We start from the raw sequence: 18,347 nt of genomic DNA, 5'->3' as shown, positions 1-18,347 counted from the left end.
ATACTCATAGTCACTTGTGGAAAGAGGCAACTGAACAAATGTACCCATAAAGATTATGAAGCGGTGCCATGAGGGAGAGCTTCTACTGGCGAGTGTATCCCTCTCAGTTATTGTCTGTGGATTTGCCAAGCTTCTTCCCTGTTTGAGCCTAGTCCAGATCAGTCTCTCCACCCAGCCACAATCCTTCCCATTGGCCATTTTAATAACTTGAATTTCTTAAGGGTTAATCTGAATAAAGGACCTTTTCTTTTACCCAAACCCCAGGTTGAGGACTGTGTCTGCTGTGCTGTGAGTGCAATGGAAGTATAGTGCTGGGTTAGACTGGGTAACTGGTAGCTCTTGCTGTCCATAGGTAGGGCAGGCTCCAGGTAGCCATACCAGATAAAAGATCATATAAGACATTGTCCTAGAAAAGACAGCTTTCAGAAAGATTTTAAAGTCACTTTTCATTTCTGTCCCATGGGTTTTTTTGAATGTTAATTCTTTAGGTTTCAATCCTCAAAGATGAAAATGTCACATGAATTTCTGATGTTTCATTTGATTTTTATTTTAGCTTTAGCTGTGCACAGATAACAGAATATACTCCCTGGCACTGAAGAGTGACTAGAGAAGAATTAAAGTTATCAGCTACTGAGGCTGCTTAAAAATGTCAGCCTTAATTTCTTATCTCGAGGAAGGAACAAGTCGGTTCTTTCTTCATGGGGAAGCAGAAGGCAGAGAAACCAAGGGAGTCTTTTGTGAGTAGATATTCAGTTTTATTATTGTGTTAGGTTTTACGAGTAGGTTTCACTCAACAGCTGCATTTTTCAGTGTTTTTGAATTTGTGAGAGAGAGAACCCTTAAAACACAAAAAAAAAGGAAATATTCCCCAAATCCACAATCTTTCTCTGTTAGCCCACCCACCCATGGACTGGGCATTCTTTTGAGTGATCATCTTTCTCCACTGTTTTATAAGTGCAGGTCTCCTTGTTGAAAATGCTTATACACTTCTCTTTATCGTAGTCAACTGGTCTTACAAAGCTGTTATTGGGAAAAGAAAGACAAAGAGGTGATGAAACCAACCAGTAAGCAGCTTACATTTCAGATGGTATCTACAGTACTTTTAATATGAAGAGGCTATACTAAGGAGGTGTTCAGGAGCAGAAAAGGGAGCTCACACAAAGGTCCCAGCTCAAATGTTACTTAGCCTGCTGCTTAAGCAGGATGAGGGGAGAGTTGTAGTTCACTGATCTGATTTACACACAAGAGATGTTGTGTTTATTTGCTATTCCAATATAATTGCTTTTTCTCTTCAGTCACAGTATGGAACAAGAATTGCATGAGTGGTTGGGTGGCACTGTAGGAAAAATTACCGGCAGGCCAGTGTATCTTGAGTTGCTTCTCGAACAAAAGAGCAACAATGTGTGGCTTTAGGAAGATCTGGACTAGGAGCAGTAGAAATTTCTGAAGTAACTACATGTTCTCTCTCGAATCAGTATCTTGCCTGAAATTTTAGCCCTGAGAAGAATTAAGTCCTCTCTTTTTTTTTTTCAATCAAGAATAATTTGTTAAACATGAGCTATATTTATCAGAGGAACTTCTTGCATGCTCACTGATGATGATGTTGGGTTAATGAATAACTTTGTGATATGAAGTGAGAAAAGTGTCGTGGTTCTTTCTCGGGGTCCCCTGTTTGAAGGGAAGTGGTTTGTGCTGTGTCATGGCAGCAGAGGAAAACCTCCACTGCCGCTCTGAACTCACGCGGTGCAGCAGTCAATTCCGTCCTTGGAACAGAAGCAATCAAGGCAGTCATCGGTCCTCCACTGGGAACCAAATTTATGCAGCTTTTTTTCTGAGTCAAGGCAGCCTGAAAACATAGTGCACAAGCAACCTTCAGTTTCCGACCTATTGCACTAACAATGCTATTGTTTGTACAGAATGGGTGGGATCTTTGTTGGCTTTTTACATTAACATTCCTATCTGGCACACATGCAGGTTTCCCAACAGAGCAGGACTGCTACTATTCTAATGTATGGAGAAGGGTATTGTGGGTCACTGTTTCCTGTGGTTCTCAGCAGCATCGCGTTTCCTGTAGTAGCTCATCTTTAAGTACAGGAATCAGAGCACCCAGCAGAAAGAGAACTAGGCATAGACCTGGTCAGAATTAAGAAAAGGCTCTGACTTCCCCCCTCATTAACACCAACAGATGTTGACTCCTCATTTAGAGCAAGACTAAATCTGTCTGGAAAACTTTTCCCAATCCTGAGCTGCAGGAAGAAAGCATATATTGGATATAAAGTTCCTGTCCAACAGTCACAGAATAACTTCCTAAATAAGTGATCTAGAAAGCAGGATTTTATGAGGACAAGACAAGAAAGAGTAGAGGATTTGGGGGTTCTAGGTTGTGTCTTTGCCTGTAAATAAATTCTGTTTCTTTGGCATTTTTCTAGTTTGGGGCACTTGGTTAATTTTGCATACTGGCATACATCAGCTCTTCTTGTGTCCAAATAATTGCATGTTTCTTTTTCAAGCACTTATTTTCCTGCAGCTCCACTCATCTGTAGACTGATAGATTAGCTGCATTCAGGAAGAGCAGTCCCGGACTCATGGGGAGCAGTTATTCTGTTCTTAAGAACTTGCCTTGGGATAGGGAAACAACTAATGAGTAAATTTATTAGTGTGCTGGACACTTACCAATCTCTTTCCTGATTTATACAGACTACACACACACACGTAGAGAAAGGCCCTTCTCTGTATTTCTAAATATGCTGCCTTAGTGAAAACATGAATTATTACTTCATGCAAATAGATAAACCTACGCTGCTTCCCTGGACAAAATTCATTTGCAGTTTGGCCTGTGTGATGCTCCTTGGATAAACTTTTTAATAACTTACTATAAATTCACTGTTCTCCATAACCCATTCCCCCCTCCATTTTCTCCCTGTTTCCTAGTGGTTTCTCTCCACTGTTTCCGCTTACTTCTAAGTTGTGATAAATTGCACAGAATGGACAAATCAAATCAGGCAGTGCTTGTGGTCATGTCTGTCAAGTTGAGGACAGTTGACTTCTTACCTGCAATGTCTGAATTCTCTGAATTCAATGGCTCAATGAAGCAGGAAGCATTGGACAGTGGCAGGCTAACAGCAAGAACAAGAAGGCAGGCCAAGATGGTCTTCTGAACAAGAAAGCAGAATTCTTATGAATACTTAAGTAACTATCAAGATGTCTTGAAGTTAAATAGTACCATTAGATATAGGAAAATACACTGTGGTTTCAAATCAAAATCCAGTTGTTTTTTGCAGTTTAGACAATTTAACATGCAATCAGGAATACTGAACCACTGAGAAGAAACAGAGGCAGAGCATCATGTGGGAAGGAAAAAAAAGTCTGTCTTTCTAAGCTGTTAAAATTAAGCATTGCCTGATACAGTACTGGTAGAGCCAGATACTGTGTGCGAAAGGAGTATGTTCTATTCCTTTTCCTTCTCCATTCATTGTTCTTATCCTTATTTTCTCCATAGGATTGATCACTGTCTCTACCACTAACCTCACTCATAGTTGTAAAAACTTCTTCATTGGAGCCTGAAGAACCCACTGGATATTTCACCCCAGTATTGAAGTATTAGGAACAAGCTGATGAACATTCAAGTTGAAGTTGAACACTCAAGACTTGGCTCTGCTTTGACCAGGATGTTGACCAAATGACTTGCAGGTGTCCCTTCCAAACTAGATAATTCTATATTCTATGACCTTTGTCAGCAGCTTTTTCTGAAAGTTCAGCTTACATTCCTCAGCTAGTCTCTTATCCTTCAATATTAGTTTGAAATGTTTGAAGGGGTTTCATTGGGATATGAAGGAAATAAGTGCAAGAACTCTAGGATGGAATTAGCTGTGATGAATTTAAAATCTTGGTAAGAGAGGAAAGGTAGACCCAGGAAAAAACAATGACATATACACACACACACATATTGTATATATGTGTGTTTGTTTTGGACATCAGAGAACTAGTGTCCTATAAAAAGAAGTCATACTTGAGAGAGGAAAGGAGGAAAAACTAGCATTTTATTTTGCAGAAGAGAGGTTAAAACTCACAGAACTGCAGCAGAGATGTAGATTAGTAAAAATCAAGGTAACGTTTTTGAGTTTAACTGAATTTTCAGATGTTATCCAGACTTTTCACAAAAGTGAAGGCCAGTTCTAGGTTTAGACACAACAGAGCTGCTTTCTGCCAGAAAACGGATTATCTCCAAACATTACATGTAACTGAAAACAGATTACAATAAAAAGCCTTAGCTGGAGTCCTATTAGATGTCTCCTGCTGTATACATGCTGATATATTTTACACAAGTTTCTTACTTGCCTATGCCTATCTAGCTTTTGTTCCCAAAACATAGAATTTATACTTTCTCCAAGTTGCTTAGATCTGAGTACTGAGAAATCCAACAGAACCTCCTTTAAAATCTATAGAAGCATACCTTGGTCTTTTAAAGTATAAGATGTAAGGACTCACCATTCTTGCAGAATTATGAGGCTTCCAGTAAGGAGACAGCCTGTAGGAAGCTCATCTTCTCAGAGAACTTATATAGAGAGGGAATTTATGATACCAGTCCTTGAGCAAACTGAACATGTATGAATAACTCCAATGAGGTTTTTGAAAAATGACCTCATGGGGTGGCCATTATTAAAATAAGCCAATCATATACAAGAAGGTTTGGTTCTAAAAGGCACTGAAGAAATAGGTGTGGCTTTTGTGCCACACCAGATCTGGAAGGCAGTTCTGAGAAGTACTTTGAAAGAAATTTCAAGCCTGGAAGAAATATTTAACACTTGCCCTGAGAAACCCATTAGAGACATTGTGGATGTCACTCCACAAAACTTGCATACTTAGTTTGAACCATCTAGGTTTTAAAAGAGGAACTTTGAACAAATGTTTGGCTTTCTTCTTCATTAGCTGAAGATGAAAGAATGCTCTTGAGGAAAAAGAGTGGTTGGAAGGGTTACATGTAAAGCAGAGTTTCTGTGGAGAGTGGCTCTGTAGGCCCTTAGAAAAAGGTCCTAGATAACCATTTTCTTCCTTGTTCATTTTTCCGTCATGTAGAAGACCCCAATCCTAGGCCAAAGCTGCCTTTTGTGTTGGTTGCAGTGAAGATGGGGAGAGTTCACACTCTCCCTTCCGATATCCTGTTCCTATGCTGCCTGACCGAATTGATTTACATCTGTGGGATGGCTAATGATGGACCCTAGCTTTGAATGCCTGCTCTTTGTAACCTTTATGTGCTGAGAATTAACTATTTCACCTTGGCTGACAATACTGTGGAAAGTACCACAGAGTCCTGTTCAAGGTATTGGCTCCTCCATGTCCTCAAAAGTAATCTGGATCAAGTATTCCATGATAGTTTGGAAGAAAAGGACCATCAAATTATATTGCCTTAATTCTGTTAATATTACTGAGCCATTTAATTTTTGTCTTCTTGCATGTTGCATGCAATATTTTGCTTGACAGGCACCTGCAGCAGTTCTTGTATGTAAGCAGAAGTCACCAGACACAGCAATCTGTGATGCTGGTGTACTGGAGTGAAACTTGTGGAACTGGTTACAGCCAAAACCCAGTCGACTTGCTGGTTTCTTGCTGAGTGACAGAGAACGTGTTTGTTGCTCAACTCCAGAAAAAACAACCAACACGCATGTGTGTGTTCTCTCTCAACTTTTCGGACAAGCAGTGACTGCCACCGAGCTGTTCCCATTGCAGAACCCTCCCTGTTTTCTAGGTGCAAGCTATGCCAAGTATGGAGAGAAGTTCTTGCAAGCAGCTTTCTTTGGAATGCAGCAGGGAGCAACCTGCCTAAGCCTGGACAATGTCTAGGGACAGTGAAGAAGCTCTTTCCTCATCTGTGAACTATGGGGATTCTAACAACGCCCTGTGGTGTTGAAACCACTCAGAGGAGTAAACCCTATGTAGCTAGTCCATTCGTATATTGATTACTAAGGCCATTTGTGTCCCATATTATGTTGCATTTCTTCTTCACGTTCATGTACAGGATGATAGGTGCCTTGCTTGCGTGGGGAACAGATATCTCCAGCAGACATTGCTCTGTTGAAATCTTGAGTTGTCTTCCCAACCCATTTATTTCTTACTAAAAACATTCTAAGAATATCAGTGCTCTGCCTAATTCTGTACCCTCTTTCCACTTATGCTGGTGAATAGGGTATCCTGTATCTTCCTAAGGTGGGGAAAAATCTTGGGGACTTTCCTGAAGATTTACCTCACTATTTTACTTCGTCATTCTTCAGCTGGGATTTCTGGCTACATCTCACTGATGACCACAGAGATAATGAGAGAAATGCAAGATTATCAGCCTTATTTTTTTCTGTATCTTTCAGTGCTAGGAAATCAACAGACAAATACAGCATGATTTCAGAGCAGTAATGTTATTTAAAAAACCCAATAAACTAGCTAATATCTATGAAAAGCATTACTCTATGAACAATTTAAACTAGAAGAGATGCACTAGAATGAAAGCAGTCCAGGAACCTTGTTTCTTAACCCAACATCTCAGTACTACTCTCACATTCTTGAGAGGGATCAGCTTTCTGCAGGCGAGAGTAAGTGCAGGACTCCTTATAGAAGATAAGTTCATGTATCCAGTCATTAAAACCAGTAGGTTGACTACCAGTGCCATTGAGAATGGGAAAACAAGAGGAAGCATGAGTTATATCAGCTCACAGATCATAAGTAAACACAATTTTACAAATAAATTCATATTGACCTTAAACCAGCAATGCTATGTATAATGTACATTGGTGTTTTATAACTGTTAAACAAAGTCTGCCACATTTGCATGTGAGAGAACAACTGTTTTAAGGAAAAGCAAAAGCAAACAGCACTAAAATATACAGTGCACTGTTGACAGAGAAACATATTGTAAATGTGGTAGAAGGAAGTTTTATCTTGGTGGGAACATTTTTATTAACTCGGAGGTTCATATACCCACAAACCTCAAAGCCTGTGCCCTCAGATCTCTCTTGGCATAGCAATTAGCAAAGAATTGTATTAATTTTACAGGCAAGGGGCACAGATGGTGTGAGTGACTTGTCCCAGGTAACATGTAGCATAGCAGAAATTTGAATTGAGCTCTCAGTTCAAGCTGGAGACAACAATGTCATTGCTCCCCTGATCTGAACACCCCTGTCTCCTTCCATATGTGGCAGAGTCCCCATTCCTGAGCCAAATTTCAGTTTTAATTCAATGCAATTTCAGTGGGATGAGAAACACTTCATTTCCCACCCACCCCCCATTTAGTTCTGTGGGCAAGCAAAGATCCCTCTGGTAAGGTGCAAATGTATTTTTTAAAAACACATGGTAAATCCTCAGCTAGTCTGGAAAACCATGTCAGGTCATGATCCCCAGATGAAGGATCAGTGCTAAGGAAGGGACACAGAGACAGACAAGGAGATCTAAAGAACCAACTGCAAATACCATGCTGTGTTTGCAAGGAGGAGACCTCCATCTCTGCAGTGTGGCTAGCACTGAGGAAGATAGCCACAGATACTATAGCAGTGAGGACAGAAGTCCAGAAGCAGTAAAACAAAATGGATAAGTGACAGAGCTAGTCAAAAAGAAATCTCCAATTTATTGGAAGTGCAATATTTCCTACACTTCTAACTTTCAACTCAAGCCACATGGTAACAAAAAGATCTTAGAAATCTTCAGTAAACCAGAAAATGACAGAAAAGTTTATTCCAGAAATGAAAAAACATAGTGATTCCAAACACAGTTTGTTATCCTGATGCTGTAGCTGATTAAGCAAATGAAGATTTTATGTTTATGAAAAAGTAAAGACTTTTTGATAGAGGTTTGACTTAAGGAGTTAGCTATAGGAAGGGTGGCTGGTGGGAGTGTTGCTGTAGTTCTTGCCACCAGTGCCTCTGGCTTTGTGGAACTTACACGGTGCAATAGTGGACCCTGCTCTGGCCACACTGGCATTGGAAGCACACCTTTGGTCCTTCAGGTCGTACCAAATTTATGCAGTCTTACTTTTTTAACACAACCTGCACATTCATGCACAAAATAAAAGGGAGCTTAACTTCAGTTTTATAATGTCATTTACTTAGTTCAGTGACATCAGGGCTTTTTCTTGGGAAAGCTCAGTTAGTTCTGTGTATACCCCACCTACACTGTATTTCAGCTCTATTTAGAGAACAGGAGTTTGTTTCCATTATCTAAACTTGTTAGTCACTAATTTCATGAGGATAAAACACAGTAGCTGGATATTGTTGCTGCATGGACTCAGAACAAACTGGGGTGAGGAGGACAGCCACAGAATGCTTCAGTCAAATCCATGGGATATCTTGGCTGTTTGGATCTTTTCTCTTTTTTCTTTTCTGCTGTTTTCTGCTGTAATGTATAAAATCCTGCTTCCTCCCATTTCTTGTACTACACCCTTCCTGTCTGTTCCTGATGGGCAGCAACTAGAACAGAATAACATAAAAAGGGCTGTTGTGACTCTTATCTGGCAGATTTCATGAGAATTGTGCCTGGGCTGTTTAGTTCATAATGACAGTATGCATTGCACAATGGCATCAAGAATGAAGCCCAGGAAGCACTGCTGTAAAAACCCCACAACATCTGGGACTACTTCTTGAAAGTATTTTAACAGTTACTGAGAACATACTAGTGCTCAGAGAATTGCTTTCCCCCTCTTTGAGAAAGCAAACAGGAGTCACAGCATCTGAAAGGGTAGAACATTTAACAGGTTTCATGTCATTTTTTTTTCACAAAATGACAGCTAGAATTTTATTTTTGTTATTCCTTCAAATATGAAATAAGTTGTAGCTCAAATGCAAATATGGTATTGCCACAGCTCTCTGATCACATACATGTCAACAGATTGACTCTGTGTGCTATGAAATCTTAAGAATATGAAATTTGGGCTTATGATAACAATGGGTTGATTTTAAGGAGCTCTTATATGGCTTCTCTGGTGTTTCCTGCAGGGGTGAATATAAAAATGGCAAAAACTTATTCTCCAGTATTTTACCAAGCAAATCATTGTTTGATGCATAAATACAAAAATATTTCAGGTTTGGAGAGGTTCTGTTAGAATTTTTAAGGAAGTTACCGAAATTCGACTAGTAATCAACAACCAGTTTCATTGCTGTGAAGGACAGAAAACTGAACTGGTACCTCTCTATGTTTCTGCCCTACACATTTCCCTCATCTTTGATAGTACACAAATAATGGAAAGGATTCAAAACAGAGGGTGAGTGATATATCACCCTGCTTTCCTGCAGCTGGATCATCTCACAAATAATAACAAAAAAAAAAATTACCTGCAGCAATGCCCTCTCAGTAGACAGGCTTTCTGGTTTATAGCAAGAGAGATTCAAGATTCCCGAGCTTCATTGGTAAAATTATTTTATTTAGGGCAAAAAAATAGTTTCAGTAGTGCCAGTTACTCTAGCAACAGAAAACCCAATACAATTGCATGTTGAAACTAAAAGATCCCTTTTTTAAAACATCTGGAGGGAATTTCTGGGTCTCAGTGAAGCCAGACTATTCTCTGGAGCCTTTAGGTCAGTTCTCTCTACACTTTCTTGGCCTGGTAAACTACCAGAATTTTCTTGCTTCTCCAGTGTCAGCTCTTGTTTGTGCTGGGTTGTTCAGATTCTGCTTCAAGTGCGTGTGGTGGAGGAGGTGCCCTTGCAGTGGAAAATGGGCCTCTCCACCCACAGATAACTTCTGGAAGGATGTGCTAATCACATTGGTCAAATATGCTGGTTCTTCCCAGTCCCATAACATTAAAGAATATATTAAGCATGAGATCCAAAGCTTGTGCTAGATTTCTTCTTTCAGTCATTCATAATTTTACTGGTGCTGTCAGCAAATCAGAAATCTTCTTGCACTGAGAAAGTCATCTTCATCTGTCAGAAAATTGGCACCTAGATTTTACAGAAACTCTTGGGACTCTAGGAGGTAATAAGGCTCCAAATTATAAATAAAAGTCCAAATAAAGTAGTAAGTAGAATGAAATTCTATTTAATTTAAAAGTGAATTAAGTATCTGTAGATCACTTAAAATATGAAGTCTTACTGAGGAACTGCTAATATTAAAAACATGAACATGACCTTATAAGATAATAAACTAATTTTCATAAGTTTTAGAAGAAAAATGTAGCCTTAATTTGTAAGACTCTGGTAGGGAAAACCTTGCAATACTGAAACAATTTCAGTATCACATGGCACAGTTCCAGACTACAACAAACTGGATGTTAATCTTGATGTGTGCACTTCTCAGTGGTTTGAATTAAAAAATAATCCATGAGGAACCTCCAAGTCACTTTTGTTAGCCATGAAAATGTTTGTTTTTAAAACTAGGATCTAAAAAAAAAAAAAAGAAAAAAAAGAAAACCAGTTTTTCTCAAGAAACAGTTCTGTGAGCTTTTTAGGTAGGAAGTCTTTGGGTCTCCATGCTCAAAATATTACTCCCCCTAAGAAGCTGCAGCTGTTTGCTCTGTAAGCAAGAACATTCCTTCATGTACTGGCTGAGGTACCAGTTCTGTGTAATTTTGACATGAGCTGGCTGTCCCGATCCAATGTTGGGGGAGGTTTCAATATGATCCCAAGAGCAAGATTAAGACACAAACGAGGTCAAATGCCATACACCCAAAACAGTTTTTATTATTAAAAGTGAAGAGGGGTGGTGATAGGACAGAATGGAAGGAAAAGACAGAAATAAAGCAAGCATCCAGAATAGAGTTGCAAGAATAGTCACCAACCTGGATCCAGCAGCATCCTGTTGGTTCTCAGTCTTCAGTTCTTCGGTGGTGGGTGCACACACAGCAAAGTTTTCTGTTGCCTTTTAAGTTCATCATATCAGCTGATTAGCATATCTGCCCACCTTTAGTTTTTCTTCTGGTCCCACAGGTTTTTGCTGACTTCATGCTTCTTGAGCAATCATCTGGCTTCTGGGGCAGAAATGCTCACCTCTTAGCAGTTCATTAGCAATGCATGCATGGTGTCTGGTGTACACAATAGAGTCACAAATGGCTACACATGGAGACAGTGATGATAAACATTTGGTTTCACTCAGTTCATGTCTCCCCCTTTTAGACTTATCTAAGGAGTTTGACAATGCAACTGCAAGGGAGCGGGGGGTGCGTCCTTCGATACACTCCTGCTTCCTTGGGTGACGTTCCTTAGAGTAATCCAAAGGCCACAGCTTGTCTTTGAGGTTTCCACAGACACAAGCAAGCTTTGAGGCAGTCATTTGACATTTTAGTCTCTCATACTGGCAGAAGAGGGGAAAAGTCATTCAGGACAAGTTTCAAAACTGTTTCTTTCCTGCAGGATATGAAAACTCTTTGGAGAAGACTTACCTTAGGACCTTAAACAACGTGAGAACGTTGATTTCCACATGCTGCTGCTGTTTAGAGGAATGACATGATTAAATCAGTGAATGGAAGTCAGATTTTAAAAAGACAAAAGGAAATGTTTATACTGGAAAAAGCTGAACTGACTAATTCTGGCCCCTTACATTTTTTCAGCCTTGCAGGAACCAATTGTACAGAAACACAGAGTTATTGACTGTTATCCAGCCTGCAGTGCAGAGAACTTCAAAACGTGAAGTATGTAATACCAGTGCTTGCAAAATGCTTGGATTTTTTTCCCAAGAGAAGCTATCTTAAGTGAAGACGTAAGAAAGTTTAAAACAATATTCATAGGAAAATTACCAAAAACAAAGCCAGAGAAAACATACCACGTTAAATCCTTCTGATTTTACTGAAGGCTCACAGAGCCTGAGACAGGTTGTCTTGAGAAGCAAATACCCCTGCTGAATAAATATAGGCTGACAATTGATTTTGGGCCAAGTGAGGATCCCTGCCCTAAGAATCCTTAGCTGTGTGTAACCTCATGCTTTTACAAGACAACAGACTTGTCGTGATTATGGAGCATCACTAAACAGTCCACTTGTCCTGGAAGATGTGTTTCTTTTCCAGTCATACAACAGTTTAACTGCAGATTGTTGTGTTTTTTTAATACTCGATTCTGGAGTGAAGAAGCCATGTAGGAGCAGCATTTTATAAGGCATTGTTGCCTGGTCTCCTATATGTGCGCAGATTTAAGATATTACCAATTGCCGGGGGGAGATTCCATGTTGAAGCCCATCACCAGCTGGATTTCTATCCCCAGGGAATGTGGGGAATTTCTACACTGAAGAGACACCTCAAGCTCTGCTGCCATGAGGAAGCATGTCTCCAGGGGCTGATGTAGACCTCTAGACCTCTTTTTCAGTTTGGGCAAGAACCACAAATGCAGCGCAGTGTGTGCAGACTTTGAGGAGTGGGACTTGGAGGAAGACACCTGGCAGCAGGTCAGAGTGGGCAATGGAGAGGAACAGTCACTGCTGTTGGGTAATAACATTGCTGAAAATAAAAGGGGGAGGGGGGGGGGGAGAAAAAGGATTATGATCCTCCATCCTCACTGTTTTTTCAGAGGTCACAGGTGTTAGCAGCATGGGTCTTGCCAAAACTCCTGCAGCAGTTCAAGTGTGCCCTGTGTACCCTGAGTATGAACCATTGTACAGCATGTCGCAAACAGTGCATCCCTTCCAAATGATAATGGATTTTGACACCTGGTGAGCTAAAATATCTGCTTTGACCCCTGGCTAGAACAGAACCTCCAAAGCATGAGAGCGTCTCGTGCCAGGGCAGTGATGCACAACATGTCGGAGTAGTGAGGCGAATGCATTCATCTCTCAAAGAAGGTGACATTGCCCAGTTCTATTACATAAAAAGAACTATTATTATGAAGCATTTTTGAATGTTTCATCTGGATTTATTGTATTCAAAAAAGCTCAGTGACACCAATACAAGCAATGACAGAAGTGAGACGTATCTGATTATGCACCTTGTATACTGAATTAGAATAATTAGGAGATTACAAATGAGCTGCTGAAGTACTCTCTTACAAGATCTTCCATGTCTCTGAACTTCTCTTTGATGGCAAAGCATCTGTAGGATGGTTCAGAGCAGGTGGGTTGTTAGCCCACACGAGAATAGACAACACACTCCTTTGAGGGGTCACTCTTCAGCACCACATCATAGTCACAGCTTTTCTTGTTGAAAACTACTTTACAGTCCTCTTTGTCATAACCAATAGGAGTATGAAAGCTGTCATTGGCAAAGAGAAAGTAAATGTTAGATTCAGAGCAATAAAAGATTCAGTACTTCAGTGGTTGTGATTATATCTTGAACTAATGCTGAGTGAGATATCTCTGAAACTATGGCTAAGACCAGCCAAGCTAGCTTGAGTGCCACACAGCTACAGATTCCAGGGCCTCAGATGATGCCTTGCTGCACTGCACTGTGTAGATGTACCAGTATGCACAGCGTTTGCATAGGGATTTCTAGCACAGCACTCTACAGCATGACATAAGCATGGTCTTGGCATGGTTTATGTCTTCTCTATGAATTTTTCATTACTGTCAGTTTGCTTAGAATGTAGCAGCTGTTTCCTGGTAGATTGAATGTCACCTGAGCAAAGGTGATGATCATAATCAAGCCATTTTGGCCCTTTGAGAAGGTAGAATAAGAGGAAAGGAAGATGTTGGAGATAGATACTTCAGAGCAGAGCCTTGTCACTCTAGGGTCAGCATATTCACTGGAGAAAAGCACCTCCGGAAAGTGATTCAGATCATCATAAGTCCTTTAGAGGAGCCTCACTTAAGTCCCTTGTGGAACGAATCCCTTCCTACCCCCACCTTCCCTGCTAAGACTTAGTTGCAGTGTAAGAGGGGTTCACAAGTTCCTCAAAATTAAAGACAAGCACCAAGTGGATGTGTCTGGAAGGGCCTGTGTCCACTCCCAGTCAGCAGAAAGTGAGCTAAGGTAAACACAGCTGAGGATCCAAATGATCAAGAGCTGTATGTGGCTTGCCCTAGCTCTGTGACATGTGTGAGGAAAGGCTCCCTTGTGCCCTTAGAAAATCATTTATCCCCCACAAATGGAAAGCTGTGGTCTTACTATGGGCAATGATGCTACCAAGAAGTGCAAACTTACAGGGAGCAGCAACGCATTGCTTCTCGGCTGCAGCTGCATCTGAAACAATTTTCTGTCCTCGAGATCTCTCCAAAGGGATATAGTTTTCCGTCCAGTATACAGCCTGCATAAGACAGCAGCAAAACAAAACGTGTTCTTTAAGCCTCCACATAAAGGCTGAAAAAAATTATTTCAAGCTTTCTGAAAATGTTTTTCTTGGCAATAGTAAGGTAGAAGTAATTTTGTTCTCTGGGTTATGATCCAGACTATTTTGAGAGCCTGAACTTGTTTCTTCTTCACTTGTTAGAGACAGTTTCAGTGTGGCAGATCTGGGATGAAAGAGAGCAACCAAACAGCCAGATCTGCCACCTGGCACCAGACTTTATTCAGAACTACTCTCAACTCCTGCATCAGTTCCATGTGCTGGAACACCAACAGCAACCTACCACCAATAGTGATAATATTGCTGCAACCATACCCAGTCCAGGGGAAGACTTCGGTTTTCCCTACTTTTGGCAACTTGGTGCTGGAACCTCCTATTCGTGTCTTTCTGACGTCTCCCCCTCCCTTGTATTTTGAGCCCTTCCTGGCAGCTCCACATAGAGCCAAGCTATCACAGAACAATCAAGTGAGAGGACCTTCCCTGTTCTTACCTTTGTCAGCCTCCCCTGGCTTGTTCAGTTTAGAAAAGCAGTATGCATCACCCAGTGTCACGATGATGTCCATTGCAACAAGGAAAGCCAGAAAGCCTTTCTGTAAAAGAGACACAGAGCCCATGGCATGAATTTAATTCCACTTTGATTATCTTTGTTTTCAAAAGCTAAGTTACTGAACCTGAAGCAAAAATTAGAAATAACCTTATGTGTGTATGAAAATGTTGGAAAAGGGCACTCAGGTATTTCACTGCATTGATGACTTTTTCCTAGGTGGGAAGAGACAAAATGATAAATGTGTCCAGCAGCATCACTCACTGCTGAAGTCCAGTCTCTAGAAATCACAAAAATCTTCAATAGTATTGTACACTTGAAAGTCCTGTCAGACACTTATTAATGCTTTAATTATTGCCTTTGAGTCAGATTTAGCTCTTCCTCTAGCAAATCACTGTCTGTATAGCATCCCATTGCTTCACATTTTGCTACAGCAATTTCTCCAAATTTGGCAGTGGAGATCTCAGACCTAATTATATTCCAGTAAGTTTTTGAAGTAGGTGGCTGGGTAGAGAAGAGAGGCACAAATTAGTATCTTAGGACAAAATTCCAGTGCTGTACATTCTGCTTAGAAGTGCGTGAGCCATTTTGTCTAAGCAACTCCTGTTCACTGAAGTTGTAGGACGGAACACTGCAGCTGGTCTCTGCTGAGGCTCCACATGCATTTAGCATGGATCTGTGGGGCTATCTGTGCTACGCAGCTGTCCAGGGCTTTGTGAGCTCAGGGCATTGTGGCTTTCCACAGAGAATCTCAACATGCTTGCTGTATATTAATCATCCATCTTGAGTTGTGTGATGGTTTTCCTCCAAACTGGTTCAGGTGTTTGCAACAGCATAGGCCAGTTCTACAGAGGCCTTATGCTGTCACTCATGTCTTTATAGAAAAGACTAAAATCCTTCTTTTGCTGTGCTAGGCTGTCTTCTATGAATGTTTTATGCTTTGTTCGCTGCAACATTTGTCCTTATCTTGCTATTCCTAGAAATGCTAGTCTGATGAACTTGGGCATGCTCCTCTCTCTAAAGACCAAACCTTCCGCTGAACCTAAACAGAAACAGAAGGGGAAGTTTGTGGTGTCCAATCACTGTCTGATCTGCCTTTATGCTGGAACAACCAAAGGATACGTCAGCTAAGCAACAAATCGTTAGCAGTAAAGGGCCACATGTAAATAGACTGAGCACAGAGAGTATCAAACAGGTAAGGAAGCACTGGCAGAAACAGTATCCTTTATTAGAAATGGTAGAGATTATTACTGTTACACTGATGCCAAGAGCTCTTAGTTAAACATCAGAGTTGTGTTGTTCTGGGCAGTCTGTGAGCAAGGCACTTGAAGGAATAATTTTTTTTTTTTTTTTTGCTTGTTTGCTCTCTTAAAAAGGGAATGCCACCAGTCATCTTGCAGAACAGAATCTTCCAAACTGGTTTTAATGGCCTTTGAAAGTGGAATGAAATACCAGATCATTTTGCTCAACTAAGTCTTTCTGAGTATACACAAGTCCTCAGAAAAGCTTAGGCAGAGAAAGAAGTAGATGATCATTTCTCCCTGTATTTTTGAATCTACATATATATCAGAGAAACTACTGCCTCTTCTGTAAAACTTACGCCATTCCTGAGATTCACATCAAAGGTAGTAGTTGATGTCTGTACCTTAGGGGATTATGTGGGCCATAAGGCTTTTTCTATCTATTTAGCATAACCTAACAGTTGATTCAGATTCTGCAAACACATTTGGAGGGTTGAAGAGGTGAAACAGGACACAACTTGATAGAGAGAAAGAGAAATGCAGACAAAATATGCTGTGTATTACACTTTTCATTGTAAAAGGAATGTATTTTAAACTGTATTTCACATCTGCAGGTTTTAAAAGCATGGTCCTAAATGTTTACAAAATTCTGAATATTTTCACAAACGTTTCTGAGAAAAGGGTAACAGCAAGTGAAAAATCAAGTGATATAAGTGTATAGTTTCTTGCAAAGAACTACAAAACAGAACAAAATTGACAGTAATCTTCACAAAGGTGTCTTATTGCCTTTGCATCTTGCTGTGTTTAAATAGAATATATCCACATTTAAAAATGTGTAACTAGGTGATTCTCTTAAATATCCTTCTTTTGCAGTTTTTAAGCAAAAAGCTATCTGTATCCTCATTTGAAAAAAAAAACCAAAAATCTGAACCTTTGACTTACCATTGTGGAATGCTTGACTTCCAAAGAGCTCCAAGTCTCCAGAATTCTGCAAGTGCTTTATGTGGAATGTGAGAGCAAATATTTTATGGTGCCTTTATGTTGAGCAATTCAAGTCTAGGAAAAAAAAGCTCACTCAACTCAAATGTAGTGATGTTGAAATTTCTGAAGAAATCACTGAAATTTTGCCAGCTGGCAATGAGAAAATGTTTGATTCTGTAGAGCACTGACCTGGGTAAAATGTTCAACCCAGAACTTTGTATTCCTTCAAAGCATTATGATTAGAAGTGCCTTTCTGATGGAATACAAGTATTGATAGCTAAGCTGTAGGCAGTATTGTACGGTTAGGTGATTAGACAGAAATGCACGCTGGCCATTTCTTCTATCAGTGGGCTAGAATATGCTTAGAGTAGGAAACTAGGTATTAATAGCTTAGGGAGCTTTTGCCAGATCTTTTCATACTCATGTTTAATCCTGTAGTGTGCACTGTAAGATAACTGAAGGTACTTGCCATTACCAGTATTAAAACCTCTTAACATTCAGATCTTAGTCAAAGCTGGATCACATTACAACATTTCTCTTTCTCCTCAACTAAAATAAGGATTTCCTCTCAAATTAAAAGCTTGCTGTGCTCCTGTGGGAATGTTCAAGCTTTGACCTGAATAACTGTGATAGAGTATATGATCACTTTTATATGCGCAAAATACTTTCACAAGCAGTGATAAATTTCAGAGTGCTAATCAAATACTCTGCTTTCTCTTAACTCCTGCAACCCTTTTTTAGTATGAAATAACAGACTGTGACCCTACCTATGTTTTAAAGAGAAACACTTTGTTACAGATGCTGACAAGCAATTTGAAACTTGTTCCTGTGGGAAATTTATCACCAACTACAGAAATTTGGCATATGATTTCAAGATTACATTTAGAAACTTTGGACAAATAAATCCAGTAAAATTTGGCTGTACTATAAGCTAAAAAATTTTGTGGGGTTTTTTTTTTTTTAGAGTAAATTAAACACAGGGTTGTAAATACTGTGGAATGGTGGCAAAAAAAAAGTTGTCATTCATTTCCTCCTATGCACCATGTATTTCTGAGTACTAACAATAACTAATTTGGGTTTTGGATGTATTCAATCCAAATAATTCAGCAGGAGTAAAAAAAACATTGCATAACATAATTCCATGACCTTCTTGGAGGAAATGCTGAAGTTGAAGTATGTACAGGTTTGATAATTCTTTAGTAAGAAACACATAATTCATGAAAAGTTATTAAGCATTCAATTTTACAGACTATACACCTGACTTTTTTGTTGTTCTGATATAATCACTACCTGTTTTAAAACTTCCATTTCATGAAAGTCATGTTTGTCATTGAGAAAATTCAATAAATTTCCTTTCTGATCCTTTGCTTCCAGCATTCTAGATAATAGTACTTTATCATCAAA

At 39.8% G+C, this 18,347-nt stretch overlaps 2 protein-coding genes across 2 annotated transcripts; both read right to left on the bottom strand.

Annotated features, from left to right (window-relative positions):
- Positions 1-678: 678 nt before the first annotated feature.
- LOC141946219 (beta-microseminoprotein-like) lies at positions 679-3,534 on the bottom strand. The gene is made up of 4 exons (XM_074875679.1): positions 3,526-3,534; positions 3,052-3,154; positions 1,741-1,846; positions 679-1,020 (listed from the first exon to the last, which is right to left on the bottom strand). Exons 1-4 carry the CDS (start codon positions 3,532-3,534, stop codon positions 891-893), a joined length of 348 nt encoding a protein of 115 aa, XP_074731780.1. The 3' UTR covers positions 679-890.
- Positions 3,535-12,790: 9,256 nt separating this feature from the next.
- Positions 12,791-16,997, bottom strand: LOC141945624 (beta-microseminoprotein-like). The gene is made up of 4 exons (XM_074874001.1): positions 16,905-16,997; positions 14,668-14,767; positions 14,036-14,138; positions 12,791-13,147 (listed from the first exon to the last, which is right to left on the bottom strand). The coding sequence occupies exons 1-4, from the start codon at positions 16,905-16,907 to the stop codon at positions 13,018-13,020; spliced, it is 336 nt and encodes a 111-aa protein (XP_074730102.1). The 5' UTR covers positions 16,908-16,997; the 3' UTR covers positions 12,791-13,017.
- Between the last annotated feature and the right edge of the window lie 1,350 nt (positions 16,998-18,347).

The sequence above is a fragment of the Strix uralensis genome, chromosome 7 (assembly GCF_047716275.1).
Source record: "Strix uralensis isolate ZFMK-TIS-50842 chromosome 7, bStrUra1, whole genome shotgun sequence".
NCBI classification, from domain to species: Eukaryota; Metazoa; Chordata; class Aves; order Strigiformes; family Strigidae; genus Strix; species Strix uralensis.
This window is presented reverse-complemented; position numbering and strand designations above follow the sequence as displayed.